This window comes from Peromyscus californicus, unplaced genomic scaffold (assembly GCF_007827085.1).
Source record: "Peromyscus californicus insignis strain IS unplaced genomic scaffold, ASM782708v3 Scaffold_12__1_contigs__length_115047231, whole genome shotgun sequence".
Lineage (NCBI taxonomy): Eukaryota > Metazoa > Chordata > Mammalia > Rodentia > Cricetidae > Peromyscus > Peromyscus californicus.
Window position 1 is genome coordinate 63,887,707 of NW_026294413.1, and position 18,178 is coordinate 63,905,884.

General features: G+C 46.6%; 1 protein-coding gene across 5 annotated transcripts in view; it reads left to right on the forward strand.

The window, feature by feature from the left end:
• Nucleotides 1–18,178, forward strand: part of Atp8a2 (ATPase phospholipid transporting 8A2) — a 563,932-nt gene that overhangs the window by 165,838 nt on the left and 379,916 nt on the right. For all 5 annotated transcript variants that reach the window (XM_052733058.1, XM_052733056.1, XM_052733061.1 and 2 more), the window contains exons 16-23: nucleotides 908–983; nucleotides 4,949–5,054; nucleotides 5,724–5,806; nucleotides 7,665–7,714; nucleotides 10,286–10,355; nucleotides 12,796–12,880; nucleotides 14,189–14,328; nucleotides 17,549–17,687. In XM_052733058.1, coding sequence (XP_052589018.1) covers nucleotides 908–983; nucleotides 4,949–5,054; nucleotides 5,724–5,806; nucleotides 7,665–7,714; nucleotides 10,286–10,355; nucleotides 12,796–12,880; nucleotides 14,189–14,328; nucleotides 17,549–17,687 — 749 coding nt within the window. The remainder of the gene's footprint in view (nucleotides 1–907; nucleotides 984–4,948; nucleotides 5,055–5,723; nucleotides 5,807–7,664; nucleotides 7,715–10,285; nucleotides 10,356–12,795; nucleotides 12,881–14,188; nucleotides 14,329–17,548; nucleotides 17,688–18,178) is intronic.

Genomic DNA, 18,178 nt, shown 5'->3' on the forward strand with positions numbered 1-18,178 from the left:
ACAGGTGCCTCATGCCCCTCACAGGTACCTGATATCCATCACAGGTACCTCATGCCCCTCACAGGTACCTGATATCCATCACAGGTACCTCGTACTCCTCACAGGTACCTCATGCCCCTCAGAGGTACCTGATATCCATCACAGGTGTCTCATACCTTTCACATCGCTCATAGCTACCTGACATGCTTCACAGGTATTTTACACCCTTCACGTAGTACCATTCTTCAGCCTTCCTAGTGTTCTGTGGGGGTATCAGCTGGCATTCCATATGCCCCCTTCCCACAAGCCAATAGTTGTTTTATACGCTGTATTAATCTCTGATATCCATTCACAGTTGAGACTGGCATTGACTTGCCCTTTCTTCTTCCACTGTTGTAGTTTTGAAGAATGGGTTTCAGTGGGAGCTAGTGGAGGTAAAGGAGTGTGTGCAGTGCTCACGCTTGCTCCTGTCTGACAGCCCACGGCTGCCATATCCACTTCCCTTTTTTCTAATTGTTTGCTGCCTTCTCCTCTCCACATGCACTCTGGCCACAAATGATGAAGCATGGTGCAGTCCTCTCTCTCTCTCTCTCTCTCTCTCTCTCTCTCTCTCTCTCTCTCTCTGTCTGCCTGGTAGTTATTTAAAAACCGACTCTCACAACAGTCATAGTGTTGACGCATAGCTTATGATTCTCTCCCTTATAAATCTGTTGATATTTATAAGGACTTGTAACACAGTTTGTTTATAGCAAAGTTTAGGGATTTAAGGTATCTTAAAGCTTAACATAATATTCAGTATTCCAGATCCTTAAACGTTGAAATGTAAGACTATGGACTTTTTTATTCATGGTTCTGAGGGCAGATTCTCTCTAGATGTGAGCGATTTTGACTTTTAAATTGAATGAATGACTTTCGTTCTTTCTTCCAGCCGGATGACTTCTTGCCCCAGTGACTCATGCGACTTTAATGATCCCAGGCTGTTAAAGAACATTGAGGATCAACATGTGAGTGTGCCACTTACCTCTAGGACAAAGAGTGGCTTGCAGTTCACTATTTTGATGTGACCTAGGCTGGCTTGATCTTCCACAAGTCTTGTGCAGTTAATCACAGCTGCAGTGAGTTCATGAGTGAAACAGCCTTGTCATATCCAGAAGACAGAATTTCTCACACCTAACGATGACTCCTTTAAAGCAGGGCATTCACAACCGTTATTTCTCAGCATTTTGTCCAGTTGCAAGTCTCTTCACTAACGGCTGTCCACTGCAAAAAGAAGGCTCTCTGACCAAGGTAGAGGGCAGCTTATGTCTTTGTTATAAATAACATTACTCAGAAGGCAGTTTGACAACATGAGCATTCAACAAAACAGCAATAGAAGGTTTCACCCTAGGACCCATGCACTCTCCAGCCAAGGGCTTGTCACCAGGCTTGTAGTATCAGACATGAGCTTTCTTCCATGGAGCATCCCTCAAATCCAGTGTCACATTGAAGACATGGGCATAAAAATAAGCTCAGAGTTCTCAGCTGATTATTGCCTCCACTTGTTTTTGAAATGAGGGACTGCCTTTCAGGCAGGCATAGAGAGATCTCCTCTGGCCCGCCACTTAAGGCTTCCAAGCCTCTTAGCCAATGACCCACTGCAGAAACTTGCTTAACTCCCCTTGGAGACCAGGCACCGGTGTGGGGCAGCGAAGGGTGATAGGAGATGTGAGAAGTCACCAGGTAGTGTGAGTCTACTAGGCACCTGCAACCATCTGGTTCAGACCACTGGTCTTTAGTTAGTACCCAAGCAGGGGATAACCACCTCTCTTGGAACAGCACTATCAGTAGAGACCATGATCCTAACAACTCAGCCCTGGGATTGAGCTTCTCCTGAGCCACCTGTGGCTTCCCTAACAAGACATACTGCTTGCACATCAGAAAGGGGATGTTTGCACCCTTCCCTTGTCTTTGAAGTCAGTTTTGGGGTGTTAGCTCTGTGGATAGGAGAACTGTTTAGTGGGAGGAAAGGAGGCAAAACAAGAGTCAGAAACCATTGTATGTCTGCTGTGCTGATTAGTTTTGTGTGTGTGTGTGTGTGTGTGTGTGTGTGTGTGTGTGTGTGTGTGAGAGAGAGAGAGAGAGAGAGAGAGAGAGAGAGAGAGAGAGAGAGAGAGAGAGAGAGAGAGAGAGAGAACTTGACACAAGCTGGAGTAATGTGAGGGGAAGAAGCTTCACTCGAGAAGATGCGTCCTTAGATTGGCCTATAGGCAATCCTGTGGAGCATTTTCTTGATTAATGACTGATTTGGGAGGGTCCAGCCCATTGTGGGTGGTGCTACTTCTGGGCTGGTGGTCCTGATTTGTATAAAAAAAGCAAGCTGGGGGCTGGACAGATGGCTCAGTGGTTAAGAGCACTGACTGCTCTTCCAGAGGTCCTGAGTTCAATTCCCAGCAACCACATGGTGGCTCATAACCATCTGTAATGAGATCTGGTGCCCTCTTCTGGCTTGCAGGGACACATGCAGGCAGAATACTATATACATAATAAATAAATAAATCTTTAAAAAAAAAAAAAGCAAGCTGATAACCAATTATGAGGCTCATCCCTGGGGAAGACTGTTTCTCCTGCTGACAGCATTCCTTAGTTACCCATAGTTCTTTGTCTAGGGTTGGGGCCCTGGAAGAATCTCCTCTTCCATGTTAGCATGTATACTGATGTTGTCCTTGTCTGGGTCTTGTTTAGGCAGCCATGCTGTTGAAACTTTATGGATTTAGCCTCCATGGCTTTTCTAGGAGACACTCTCACAGCAGACTTCCTGTTCCTCTGGCTCTTAGACACCCCTCCCCCCCCCATCAACAATGATTCCTGAGCCTTAGAGGCAGGAGCTGTGTTCTCCATTCACTGGGGCCGAGCACCATGGGAACACTTGTTCTCTGTATTTTGACCAGGTGTTTTCTGTAATACCAAGTGGTCAGCACTGAAATATACAGCAAGTAGGATTATAAGGATTGAGCAGGTTGTACTTACACATTTAAGGAAACTATATAACAACAATTAAATAAAAAGAGGCCATGAATTTGAGAGAGAGAGAGCAAGGGGGAGGTGCATGGGAGGGGTTGGAGAGAGGAAAGGGGGAAATGTTATGTAGTCATGTTTTAATTTTAAAAAAATCCTTGTTTTAATAAAAAGCACTCTGAGTAAACCATGGGGAGCAAGCCACTAAGCATCCCTCCTCCGCGGCCTCTGCTTCAGTTCCTCCCTCCAGGTTTTTGCCTTGATTTCCTTTGGTGATGGAGTATGACCTGAGTGTTGTAAACTGAAATGAAGCTTTTTCTCTCCAAGTTGCTTTTGGTCATGTTATTTATTCCAGCATCAGAAATCAGGCTAGGGCTGGGCAGTAGAAAGGCACACCTGTAATCCCAGCACTTGGGAGGCAGAAGCAGGTGAGCAATCTCTGTGAGTCTGAGGCCAGCCTGGTCTAGAGAGTGAGATCCAGGACAAAACCCTGTCTTGAAACAACAACAACAAAAACAAACAAACAAAAAGAAAGAAAGCAAGCTAGGACATATGCATTGGGAATCTTAGAAAGGGAACTGAAATTTAGGGAGTAAGAGCCCAGTTGCAGATGGTACCACCACCCCAAACGGCCAACAAAGCTTAATCTGGAAAGTAAGCCACAGCAGACGTAACAGAAATAAGATTTACAATAAGGAGCAATAGACCAAGTGTCTTGCATGGCTATTGAAAGGAACATTCTTTAGCTCGTTCATTTCAACAGAGTCTATGTAAAAAACAAGACAAAGCAAAGGACTGATGCCAGAGCCAGAGGTGGCAGGTCACAGGGGACCTGGGGTTTAGCTAAGGGTCTGAACGCGGTGCAGAGGGAGTGGAGAGCTCTCCCTGGGTCTTAACTGAAGGTGCTGGAATCCAGGTCCCCTATGCAGCAACAGCAGGACACTTCTTGGTTAGCATATGGAGAGGCCCCAGGCTTGCTCCAAGCAAGATAAGACAGAGAATAAAAACGGGATGGGGGCGGAGTATAGGAAACAACATAACTGGCTTAGTGTGCCAACTACTAGGTTATGACATAACTAGTTGTTTGCTTTCAGCTGACTGGTTAATTGGCCTCAGGCCCTGCAGGGGACCCATAGCTCAGGAGGGCATTCACAGTGCTGGTTTGCTCAGCTGGCCCACAGTGCAAGTGTTCAGCCCTCCCCCCAATGTTGGTGAACTCAGTGCTTGATCACACTAGTTGCCTGAATATGTTTGAACAAATAAAAATAATATGTCAGCCCCAGGTTCTAGTTTTATAAGACTTGGAAGTCCTTAGTAAATGGGAACGTGTTTTGTTGCCCAAGATTGCAGTTAAAATCCTTAGAATTTGTTTTTCTTAGGGGTGGTAGAAAAAGATTGATTATGCAGGGATGCCCTGGATTTTAGGTGTGGATACTAGGAAGATCAGATAATTTGGAATACTAGCCAGCTTAGTGGGTGGAAAGGGCAATGTCTCCTGAAGGCACAGGGTGACTGTGTTCTGAGGCGCAACAGACTTGTGGGACGTGACTCAGTGCTTACACAGGAGAGTGTGCTGTAAGCAGGTGGAGGGCTGTGGGCATGAAGGGACTCTGGGAAAGGATATGACTTGACTGAAGTCCAGAGTGGGCTCCGTGGAGAACAAGTGTCTAGTCCTACAGTCAGCTAGCTAAGCATCTGAACTCTGTGCAAAAGCCAACGGCAAACTCTTACCGGATTTCTTTTTCTTGTTTTGAGACAAGGTCTCACTCTATTTCCCTGGCTAGCCTGAAGATCACCATGTAGACCAAGCTGGCCTTGGACTCTTAGAGGTCCTTTGCCTCTGCCTCCCAAGTGCTGGGATCAGAGGTGTGTGTCACAACACCTGGCTTCTCACCGGATTTTAAAGCAGGGAGTATCTTGAATCTACTGTGCATTACAAGTCTGTTAACTGGTTGACTGGTTCTTCTGCCTTTAGCCCACAGCCCCTTGCATACAAGAGTTCCTTACCCTGCTGGCTGTGTGTCACACCGTCGTCCCTGAGAAGGATGGAGATGAAATCATCTACCAGGCTTCCTCCCCAGGTGAGGGCTGTGGCTGGAAACACCTCATTGGCTTTTGGGGGGATGCTTTCTGTTATTTTTGGAAGATGCTTTGGTGCACCTTGCCCCACAAGACCTGCTGTTTGCCTTTGGCCTCACAGCACCTACAGTTCATAATTATAGGTGTTAAAACCTGGGAGAGCTGGTACTGGGGTGTCCTGACTCAGGGTATTCTGGTGGCAAGGAAGAGCCTGGACTATCTTACACATCCTGGTATACAATCTTAGACTAGACAATGGTCTCAAGAGAGAACCAGGCTGACTCCTTGCCTGCCCCATCTACCACACCCCATGGAGCATCAGAGCAATTGCCCTCCACCCACTTCCTGGTGGTCTGAGTCACACAGTACTGCAACTAAAGCCCGGCCTTGCTGAGAGATCATCAGTGGGAGAGTCCCTTGAGCTGATCCAGCAGAGCAGGGCAGGATGGTAAACTACTATGGTCCTGGTGACTTAGTTGTTGGTATGCAATCTGTCCAGTAGACATTTCAAGTCCCAGTGTGTGGGGGTATGTCTGTCTCAAGTCCTTGTCCTTATGCGGATAACACCAGGCCCTGTCAATCATGATGGGCTTTAATTTGAAACATGTCATTTAGCAGAATCCTGTCACAACAAGGGATGAACCTGTGTGTCTTTGGCTTATCGTTGGCAGATGAAGCTGCTTTGGTCAAAGGAGCGAAGAAGCTTGGCTTCGTGTTTACGGGCAGGACGCCATACTCAGTCATCATCGAAGCGGTAAGGGGCCTGGCCCTTTGGAAGATGGCGCATATGAAATAGTGTGGTGATGGAAAAATAAGATGTCCAAATTTGTATTTGTCTTTCAGTGAAAAGATTAGAAATACTTGGTGGAAACACCGTGGCTGCATGGGAGGCAGCAGTATAACCCTGGGGTTTGGGGCTGTGGTTATTGCTCCTTTTAAAGAGGCTTCCTCATAATCTTTCTCTCACTTACATGAAATTATTTGTAGCAAGGAAATTTGTCAGTCTCCTCCCTGTTTTCCTAAAGCCAAGAAAGTACCTTCTGCCCCTGCGTCAAGGCTGGCCCTGCATCTCTGTAGCCCTGTCAGTCTCATGGTTGTGTCGTAGGGCTTCAGGCCACTGGGCAGCCATCTCTGGCTATGAGAAAAAGAAGTCAGAGCTTAGGATTTCCCTTATCTGGATGAGTGTTTTCTCCCCCTGAAATTATTACAGTTCTTGTCTTCCTGAAGAAAAGAATTCAGTTGAGAACACAGTTACTTTAAGCAGGTTATTTAACAACGACAGCAAAGTAAGCACCCCGAAAAGACTGGAGTGGGTGTCCCAACGGGGCATAGCTTGCCAGTGGGTTCTACATTGTAGATCTTACCAAAGTTTTAAGGCCGTGTTTTTAGAGGTAAAAACAGGCTTCCTGGTTAGTTAGGTCTCATAAATAACCATTAAAAATGTCTATTCAATCATTAATTCTGGGGTGGCGGGGAGTCCCTGAAACAGAGTCTCCATCCGTCACCTCCTATTTACACCAAAGATTGCTGACAGTCTCAACAGCACATGGGCTGTGTGTGAGGTCATCGTGGAACCAAGGCCGGGTGTCTGTCTAAATAGCATCCTGATATCCGGGATGGGTTGAGGGTGAGCTGGTGGGTGTGTAGAGGTAAGAGGACTTGAGAGGGTGAGCTAGTGAACTGGGCTGTCGGTTATACTTCAGGATGCAGCCAGAGGAGAGAGAAAGAGCTGTAGTGGGAAGATAGGGTGGTCAAGAGCACCGTTTCCATTCACAGAAAGTCTGTCAGAAGCTAGAGTCAGACTTGCGTGCATTGGTGCCCAAACCCACATTGTTTCTACTGTGGTGGGTCAGGAAAGTAGCAAATGAGAGAAGTGTTTGAAAATGGCACACACGCATCTGTGGATATGGACACTCTCACTGCACAGAACACACAGGAAAGGAGAACCCGATTAATTGTCCTAAAAACAGGTTCAGACCCAGAGCCCCTTATGTGGAAATTCAGAATCTCCAAATCCTTAAATGCCAAGGTTTTCCACTAAGTTTGAGGACAGACCTTTGGCAGAGCTGTCCTGAGCTTGCTGGTTGCTTTTTATGAAGCTAACTCAGTGTGATGGTGTCATGTGGGTGTGGAAGTGCAGCTCAGACCCTGCTGGAGATCTTAGGTAACTCGGTCTCTCTCTCTCTCTCTCTCTCTCTCTCTCTCTCTCTCTCTCTCTCTCTCTCTCTATCTATCTATCTATCTGTATATATAAACCTTTAAGAAATGTATGGATTCCAACACCATTCATAAGCAGAGCTGGCCCCCAGGTTTCGAATGGTGACTTGCGGCTTGGATCTTTCATTTTCAAAGCTTTGTAGTGGCTGCGCAGAGTTTAGGAGCCTGTCACGGAAGGGCAGTGACAGCTTTCTACCAGAAGAGGGCGCGCTGACCCCACCAGACTGTGAGGACTTGGTTCAGGCTGTGAATGCTGGTGTCAAGGCATAGGGGAGGGCAGGAACTCTGTGGTGTGTGTGTGTGTTTAGAAAGGGTGATTGATTTGAGATTTTAATATTTTTGCATTTCAGGTAAGAACCTTCCCTCCTCTTCTTTTTTTGTTTTTTGTTTTGTAGATGGGACAAGAACAGACATTTGGAATCCTCAATGTTCTGGAGTTTTCTAGGTATGTTTCTCTTACATACACTTGACATGAAACATTTCATATATACTTAACTGCAGATTTTCCTGATTGTGTGGCATGATTTGTATTTGGGTATTAATCATGGTAAATACCCCCTCCCCTACAAACCTCATCTTAGACGGTGAGGGTTTGAGTAAAGAGAGTGAAGTCCAGCACTTTGCTCTATTTTCTTCTGAAAGCGATGTTAAAGCCTTCAGCCTCCTTTGCCTTCAGTCGTTTAGAGCTGGGTGTTCTTACGTCAGCAGCTGCAGACGTGTCTGCACGGCTTGGAGGATGTGGCGAGGGCGCTGCTTTCATTGTGTCGGCTCAGGTTCTGCGAGGTCAGGCCTCTGTTACCATCTGAGCAAGAAGCTAACATGTGACCACAGGGCAGACAGAGTCTGTTTACCCTCTCAGGAGGCTTCACCTTCACAAGGCCCTTGCCCTGGGCCTCTCCTGAAGCCTTCACACCCAGCACAGTTTTCTTAAGACCTAGGAATATTTGTCAGATTCTGTGGCTCCCACGGAGCATTCATGGTTTTGTCTGAGGAGTTGTGTCTGAGTGTACCTCTCTCTTTCTTGCACGTAGGACCCTCAGTACTAGGGCAGAGGGGCAGCATTGTGGTATGGTGTATGAGCAGAGCTGCCTTCCAATACTAGAGTGAAGTTCTGTTGTTGTTTACTTGTCTTGAGACCCCCTTTTTCTGATATTGAAAATTGATGGAGCTCGGGCATAAAATTCCAGCCTCTGGAAAACTGAGGCAGGAGGATTGCCCCAAGTTTGAGACCAGCACGAGCTATACATAGTGAGTTTCAGGCTGGTCTCAAAAACAACAACAAAAAACAAAACAACAACAACAAAAACAAACCAAATTAAAACAAAACGAAAATACTGAGTTTTCTGGACACCTTTGTTAAATGGTTCGCAGTGGCTTGGAAGGGGCAATGCTTTCCTATCCTCTCAAAGGAAGTGTTTTCCTGCCTAACTTGTAGCTTGTAGCTGTGAGCTTGGCTCTGTGGGTGAGAAACCCTTGGGGTCAGCTAAGCCATGGCTGATGATGGCAGCAGGTCATGTAGGGGTGGTGACGGTGTGCCTGTGTGGAGCGTTCAGCCTTGCTCGATACCTCCTCAGACTTTTTGTATGCTTCTCCTCCTCCTCCCCCTCCTCCTCTTCACATGTCTGTGCATGTTGTGTGCATGTGTGTGCTCTCCTGTGTCTGTGCATGTGGAGGCCAGGAGTAGAAATCCAGGAAAAGAAATCTTCCTTTATCACCCCGCGCCCCACCTAGTTTTTGAGGCAGATAGCCATCACAGTCTCTCACTGAGCCTAGAACTCAATATTTAGACTGGCTGGCCAGCGAAAAGCCAGGATCGGCCTGTCTCTGTTGTCCTGGCCCTCTATAGATATGCACCACCACGTCCTGCTCTCACATGGGTGCTAGTGGTCCATACTTGGGTCCTCAGACTTACACTGGGAGCACTGCCCACTGAACCATTCTCTCCAGCCCCTAGCACATCTCCTACTGGCAGTTGCTAGCCTGTGCTGCATTAACCGTGGCTAGCTCTTAACAGCCAGCCAGAAGGAAGAGGAAAGGGAATGAGATAATAGCAGATGACTGTGGATGGAAACACAGGGGGCCAGTGTTTAAAGTGATGGGACAGTAGGAAGGAGTCAGTTGTGGTTACAGGTTCGGATACTTTTCAATGGATGCATCAGTTTCCCAATGCCACTTCCTTCTGTAAGGTTTCCTTGGAGTCGTCAGGGACCGTCGTCTGCTTTGTACATTAAGAAACTGAAACAGCCTAGGAGCTGAGAGAGCATGAAGACCGGTTCCGGAGAGTGCCGTGGGTCAGACTGTGGGAATCACCACAGGGGAAGGCCTCGGGTGGAGGGTGTGTTCCAGTCGGAGGAACTGTCGGCAAAGCACAGTGCAGTGTATGTAGGGAAAGAGAGTGGCTGGTCTTGTGGTGGTGCAGGAGAGAGCCGGTGGGAAGTGAGTCAGTGCGGCAGAGGTAGGGAAAGAGGACTCGGGGGCCCCCCCGGGCAGCAGAAGCCCCTGAGGCTCAGCAGGTGGGCTGCTGAGACTTGAGTAAGGAAGGGTCTCTGCCACAGTGAGAGGAGAGGAAGTGCCTGGTGCTGGGTGAGAGAAGTCTAAGAACTGGTCAGTTCCTTCTCCAACTAAAAGAAGCCATCCAAGGAGCTTGTGAAGTGTGCTGACTCTCCCACCTTGCTGTTTTCGAGGGACGGCTCTGGAGCTGTGAAATAGAGACTGGTCATCGAAGGGATTGGCAGTGATTCGGCGTGCACGGCTGGTGCGCAGATGTTCCGATTTTGGCTCTTTGGCACACGGCCGTGCACTGAGTCCTTGTGGCAGAGCAAGGCATGTGGGCTTCCGTCCATTTGGGATAAATGGGCAAAGTATATGGTTGAAGTTTTACGTTGAGGAAAAAGCTGTGGAGAAATGGACCTTGCTATTTCTAGGCTCGGCACCTTTTGTTTTGACTTGTGTTCAGTTGTTGGACCTGGGTCCTGTAAAGCAGACAAGTGATGACCCCCCCCCTTTACTGTTACAGTGACAGAAAAAGGATGTCTGTCATTGTTCGAACCCCATCAGGACAACTTCGACTCTACTGCAAGGGAGCTGTAAGTATCAGGGATGTGGTGGGCTCGGCCGACTTCTTAGAGGCTGCTTTGCCAAAGTATTGCTTTCCAAACTGCTTTTCACATGTCCCCCATGGTCTGCCCAAAGCTGAAACACAGTCCCAACAGGCCACTGAGAGCATGGGTTTGAGGTGACCTTAGATAAGAGCGGGCAGTGAAAAGCCTGCTTTTATCTGGTAGTGAGCTTTGGACACACGGGGTGCCACACAGGATCCGTGGAGTAGGGGTTCCAGATCTGGGTTTGCCACCATCGTTTGGTGTCTGTAAAGGTGACAGCATCATGTTGACCTGTGATCCAACTTTTTGTCCTCTCCTCAACAGCCCTTCTTCCCATCTGCTGTGGTTCATTTCCTTACTCACGGCAGAGAGAGAGAGAGAGAGAGAGAGAGAGAGAGAGAGAGAGAGAGAGAGAGAGAGAGAGAGAGAGAGAGAGGGCGGGGGAGAGAACTGTGCTGTGGGGACAAGAGTTGTGTCCATCTGTAGATCAATTTTTACAGCTCCTTTTGGACTAGTTTCCTGGGTTGGCTAAGGAAAGCTATTGCGGCTTATGAATTATACTTGTAAAATTGTATCCTGTTTTATGGTGGCTCTGTGGGATGAAGGGACAAATTATCAAACAATTTGAGACTATTCCAGGATACCTGGATCAGTGATGAGCTGCAGGGCTTACTCATCTTCATCCATCATGGTTAGGAACACATGTGAGTAGGGATTTTTCAAGATGAATAATGCATGTGGCTTTTAAAGGTATTAAATTTGGAACAGCAAAAGAATTTTACTTTTTTGGTTTTTTTTTTTTTTTTGAGTCAAGGTGTTTCTCTGTGTAACAGCTCTGATTGTCCTGGAACTTGCTTTGTAGACCAGGCTGGCCTTGAACTCACAGAGATCCACCTGCCTCTGCCTCCCATGTGCTGTGATTAAAGGCGTGCACCACTACCGCCCAACTAAAAGAATTCTACTTTTACAATAAGGGCAGCTTTAGTCACAGCATCACATGACCTTGATTTTAGACTTTGTGTGCTGCTTATAGCTGTGAAACCAGGACAGGGTTGGCATGGAAATGCTGCCGGTGCTCATCGTATTCTTGCAGGGTTGGTTTTGTCCAAACCTTGCCCTCTCCTCTAGCAAACTAGTTTAGTGAAAAAAACATTATCAGTGTCTTAAGATGCTAATTTATATAGTGGGTTGTCAGGAACATACAGGCACCCATTCCTGCCTGTCGGTCATGAGGTATAGGCTTGTGCCAGACTAGGTATTCTTCATCAAAAGTGAGTCAAAAGCTCCAGGCCTGTGGTCACTTTGGTTATGGGAACTTCCCTGATTGGCAAGTAAGGTTGTACTGGAATACCTTAGGGTAAGCACTTTATTCGTTTTTACCTCTTCATAAAGATATTGCAGGGTGAACACCCTAATAAAAACATCCCAAATTAGCTGGGCACGGTGGCTCTCACCCTTTATCCCAGCACTTAGGAGGCAGAGGCAAGTGGATCTCTGTGGGCTGCAATGAGAACCTGCCTCAGTCAAGCAGCAGACAGACAAACACACAGAAAATAACCACCAACAAACAGAAATCCCACATCTGGCCCGATGACATGACTCAGCAGGTAAGGGCGCTTGCTGCCAAGCCTGACCAGTAGACATGATCTTTAGACCCATATGGTGGAAGGAGGGAACTGACTCCTGCAGGTTTGTCCTGACCTCCCCCCTCATTCTCTCCTTGTGGTACATCACATCACACACACACACACACACACACACACACACACACACACACACACACATTGACAACAAAAAATGCATTAAATTAAATTTTAAAAGAAGCCCCAATCCAAAACTTTTTAAGCACTGACGTGATGTAGAAAAATTCCACATCTGACCTCATGGTATGAGTTTCAGTCTAAATGTAGCCATGGGAAAGATACAAAATTATTTTCAGGCTGTGTGAATGAATAGGGTGGAACACGAAACATAAATGTTTAGATTGAGCTCCCATCCCTAAGAAAAGTAATACATGTATCATACGTGTACACATGTACTCCGAAATCTGCAAATACCCCGAATCTGAAACACTTCCATTCAGATAAAGGGCGCCCAGCCTGTGCACGACTCATGGTCTGAGTTTTGCAGCTGTGTGCAGATGTGGGCGCTGCAGTGACCTTGCTCATGTCTCTGCTCTCAGGATCTTCTCCACTGTTGTCTCTTTTTGACCTTCTAGCTACACACAGCTTTTGATGTTGTTGGGCGCATCCTCCAAAGCTCACGTTTGGCCCGACTGAGAGCCCCGCTCTTTGCCCGGTCAAGTATTTTCATGTGCATTAGGTAAACATGTACGAAAGCAAGCAAGCAAGCTGTGTTTCGCGTGCCCCCCGGCAGATGTCCTCTGGGCTCTGCCAGTCTCAATGCATGTTTCCCCCTTTCACAGGATAATGTCATCTTTGAGAGACTTTCAAAAGACTCCAAGTACATGGAGGAGACCCTGTGCCACCTGGAATATTTTGCCACAGAAGGTGAGTGAACTTTTGAGATGTTTTTGACCCTGTAGCTGAGCTTTCATGGGCCTGTGGCTGCTGCAGGCGCGGGCAGGCATGCCTCTGGACAGGTGTGTGCTTCTCCTGTAGCGCCCACTTGCTTGGCAGGACTGAGTTTTCAGCTGCCTTCCTTTGTCCCCTCCTGCCTCCTGGGACAGGGAGGAAGTAGGTGGCAGAGTCCACACTCAGTTACCTGCGCTTGACTCTGCTACTTCGCAGGTGGTACAGAAAGAGAAGGCAGTTAACTAACCCACAGCATATAGAATCACAAATGTCCCTTTCCTCGGATGCTCTAGGAGCTATTTCCCTGACCTCCTTGGGCTATCGCTGGCTTTCCCAGGACTTAAGCAGATAATAATTCCCATTGCTCACGGTGAGCAGGAAAGGAACTCTCTGGAAGCCTTTGGATAACGGTGATGTCAGGTTTTCCTGCTGGTGAATGTGATGATAGATGCGTAAGTGCTGAGTGCTCCTTTCTGAGTGTGGTATGCTTCCCTGTCTAGACACATGCACACGCACGAGGGCATGGCTGCTGAGAGCCCAGCCCTTCCATATCATAGCACAATAGGCTTTTTATTGATGTCTTGAAATGTGCTTCCTGACTTCTTTGCTTCCTACCTGCCTGTGGCATACATACATGTGAGTTACACAGATTCTATACCCCTCTGCAGTGAGAAATTCACTCATGGGATCTCATACACTCCTAAATTTATAAGAAGAACAGTTTAAAACATAGCAGGGACATGAGTTACTTTTCTGAATGTTACAAGACACTTGGCAAAAGCCACTTAAAAAAAGAAGGGGTTTATTTTGGCTCAGAGTTTGAGAGTGCAGTTCATCATGGAGGGGAAGGATAGTGATTGGAGCTTGAGGCAGCCTTTCGCATTGCATCTTGGGAAGCAGAGGGAGATGAAAGCTGGCTTTCACCTCTGTCTCTGTGTTTTATTCAATGTGGGACACAGGGCATAGCCCATGGAGTAGGGTCACTCAAAGTTAGAATGGACATTCCTCTCTGCACCTAGAAACTCCACAGACACACTCAGAGGTTTGTTTCCTAAATGCTTCTATCTCCTATTGAGTTAGCAATCAATATTAACCATCACAGTAGGCAATTTCAAAATTTCCCTTTGTAGATACGTGAATGTTGCATTAGAGGGGCCTGAGAAGCAGATTGCTTTCTTAATTTAATTTAATATAATTGACCACCCTGACATAAAAAGTGTCATGTGATGTCCCCTAGGAGGTGGTGTGTTCTTCTCCCCACCACTTACTGTGGCTGTCTTGCAGGCCTGCGGACTCTGTGTGTGGCCTATGCAGATCTTTCTGAGAATGAGTATGAGGAGTGGCTGAAAGTCTATCAAGAGGCCAGCATCATACTGAAGGACAGAGCCCAGAGGCTGGAACAGTGTTATGAGATCATCGAGAAGGTAATTATATGAGTCAAGAGTCTGCCCAGGGAGGATGTCACAATTCCGAGCAAAGTTTTTTGTATAAGAATCTGTTGATTGTCTTGGGATACTGTTGCTTTCTCTAAGTGTCTCCGTGGATTTCAAGTTTTCATCATTCTTTTGCTTTTGGATAATCTCAGGTTAGGCTGTCTGAAACGTCTAGTCACTCTCAGTCAGGTATTAATGAAACCTTAAATATCTGGTTAACACTGATACTGATGGGCTGAATAGATGGCTCATCTGTAAAGGACTTGCCTTGCAAGCACAAGGACCAGAGTTTGATCCCCTGAACCTTTTTTTTTTTTTTAAAAAAAAAAAAGCAGAGTATGATGGCACCTGCTGGTGACCCCAGTACTGGGGAGGTGGGGACAAGAGAGTTTCTGGGATGGTCAGCCGGATTAACTTATGTGACAAATTCCAAGCCATTGAGAGACCCAGCCTCAAAACAAAGGGCAGTAGGAGAATGGCACCTGAGGAACAACCCCTGAGGTTGTCCTCTGGCCTCTGTGAGTATACTCTTTTTTTTCTCTCTCTCTCTCATGCGCATCAGTATATAAGCATGTGAACAAGCACACATGCATAGCATGTGCACACACATACACACACACACACACACACGCACACAAACTCATTTGCATCAGCATATAAGCACATGAACAAAAACACACGTGCAAACCAGCATTGGAGACTCTCCGGCTTTGCTGAGATTCTACCTAAGAACGGCTCGCCTGCTGAGTTCCGTGATGGAGCACTGGGTCCGCTGGGTAGACACTGTACCCGTGGAGAATATTCACACTCACTCAAATGATGTTCATGCTTTGCCCTTGCCGTCCCTTGCTGCCTACTTTGGTTTCTGTCTTGGTGTCTTTCTTTTCTGTGTATTCCAGTATGTTAGGAAATATTATATTTATTACTTCAATGCCCTGAAATCTGGAAGCTAGATTGCAACCTTTTGGGATCATGCCAGCAACCCCTGGACTATCCATTTTCTAGTTCCTACACTTTTGAAGGCATCACCTGCTGTCCTTTCCCATTCCTGCTCTAGCTTTATAATTCCACTTCACTTTTCCATATCCAGTTTCTGCTTGAGCTTTATCTTCAGTGGCTTATATCAAGTTATTTGATGGAATCGGGTGGGGAGTAGATCTGAATCTAAGCACCCATCACCCTGCTTTATTTATTGGTGGGGGTCAGTTAAGTGTATCGGTTTACTTAAAGAAGGCAAGGTCCCGAGCAGGCAGCATTCCTGGGGGAAAGTGATGCCCAGAGTGTCCCTCCACATCCCGCTGTGGACGACATGTGTCAGATAGGGAAATGGCGTATACAAAGACCTGGTGTGCTCCTGTCACCTCTGCCTTCTATGGGTGTGCTTCTGTCCTGGTTGGCTAGAGAACCGGTTCCTGTGATTGTCTAGGACTCATTTGTTTGGTTATTGGGATACTCTTAGGTTAGGTTACAGTTTCCTTGCATATCAAGCTGTGTTACAGTCCATTCCCTATGTAAAGTCCATTTAGGGCCACATTTTAATACCCAAGTACCGAGAAAAGTTCAGGATGAACAGCATTGGAAATACTGAATATTATGCTTATGGTCAGAAAATGTGATCAAGAGGGTGCCATGCCCATGTGGGTTTTTCTTTGCTTGGATAGCCAAGCTGAGGTTCTGGCTTGTAGACTAAGGGGGATGGGTAAGTAGGAAGGCCCTCTACCTAGTCTCTCAGATACCTGCCAGATTGTCAGGCATAGCGTAGGCACCTAGGGAGTTTAACACATTGACGCTTGTCCTCTGCATGAGCTGACTTTCCTCTGCTTTGAAGAGGACGACAGGGCAGCAATTCATAGTTTCCTTGACCTTGGGATGATGTGGTGTTTATTCCACTAACCAGTCCGTGGTTCTGGGGATGGAGGTTGGGGCTGCTTGCTGCACTGCTGTGCTGTACTTCTAGCATCCCACTATTGAATTCTTAACTCACAGGCCTTTAATTCATATTCTGCCAGATAACTGTCACAATGGGAATCAATTCTTTGCCTAGGTAAATTTATCTTGATAATATCCTCATTCTTGTGTTTAATATCCGGCCACATGTACTGTGTTTCCAGATGATGCCCAGTGTCTCAGTTTGTTTTCTGTTGCTGTGGTAAACACTATGGCCAAAAGCAACTTGGGGAGGGGAGGGTTTACTTCAACTTACAGGCTAGAGTCTATCATGGAGCACTGTGTTCTTGCACAGCTTGGGTTCCCAAACCCAGACTAGGACAGTGAGGGGATGAAAAAATGGCAAACACACAGACACATGGACACAGAAAAGCTGGGATTGGGTGGTCTGAACTCTTGCTTGGAGAAGCCACAGAACCTTGGAAGTGCAATGTGTTTATTATATAGAGTTGAACAAGAGCGAGGGGGTTGTTGTATATAGCTGAACAGGGAGGTGGGGTTATTGTATACTGCTGAACAAGGAGACAGATTCAGCTAATCTCCATAGGAGCAGTTTCTGGAGGGGAGCAGTCTTCAGGCTGTAAACATCCAGGGGAGGAGAAAGCTAGGACAGACTTTTTGAACACACTGTCAGCATTTGCACTGGGCCCAGAGGAAAGTGTTGCCATCCCTCGGAGCCTAACCCAGGGAAGGTTTCATCATTCCCAGGGGCTGAACCATTGGTCCTTGACACGGCTGGTGCCTTGTCCAAGAGTGCACATGCAGTCAGGATTTCACTTCCTCCCTAGAGTGGAGGGAAGCCAGAGTAGGAACTCAAGGCAGGAGCTGAAGCAGAGGCCATGGAGGGGCACTGCTTCCATGCTTGCTCCCCATGGCTGGCTCAGCCTGCTTTCTTATAAAACTCAGGGCCATCTGCCCAGGAGTGGCCACGCCCACAGTGAGCTTGGCTCTCCTGCTTCAATCATCAGTCAAGAAAATGCACCAGAGACCTGCCTGCCAGTCAATCTGATGGAGGCATTTCCTCAAATGAGGCTCTTCTTCCCAGGTGACTCCAGCCTGTGTCAAGTTGATAAAAACTAAACATGATACTCAAGTACCATAGAATGATTGATGGGGAGTGTCTTGAGTGGCTCAACCTGGTCAATGGTTTGTGACTGCTTTACACTCTGGTGTCATTAATTGGTAACGGCCTATCAGGGATGTCAGAGTTCCTGCTCTTGAGGATGAACTGTCCTTTAACTGATGATATTTTCTAAATTCCTAGAATTTACTGTTACTTGGAGCTACAGCCATCGAAGACCGTCTTCAAGCTGGGGTTCCAGAAACCATAGCGACTCTGTTGAAGGCAGAAATTAAAATATGGGTGTTAACAGGAGACAAGCAAGAGACTGCAATCAATATCGGTAATCAATTCTATAAAATTCCAGATGCTAGTTTTTATTGTAAAAATGTATGTTTTCCAAGTGTGTTGGAAGTTTATAAATCTCTCTTTTGTTTCAAAGTTCCACCAAAAATCCAAGGAAATGCTCATGTGGGTCTATTCTGCCTGTTACAAATGTACACACACACACACACACACACACACACACACACACACACACACACACACACACGAGTCACTATGGCTTCCTGGAAAGAATTAAACATTCTTAGGTAGAAAAGAGAATTTAAGAATTGACAATATAGGTTATTTTTGATGGCTTTCTTCTTGAGTTTTCTTCCACAGATATTCTCACTAGGTTTCCACGTTCATTGCTACTTTTCATACTTACAGCCTGTGTAAGTGATGGTTTTGGACAACAGTGTGGTGACATTTCTCTATAGACCCGTTACTTTTACTGGGAAGTAAACCTTCAAACCTATAGCTTCTAATGTGCCAGTAACAGTTTCAAAC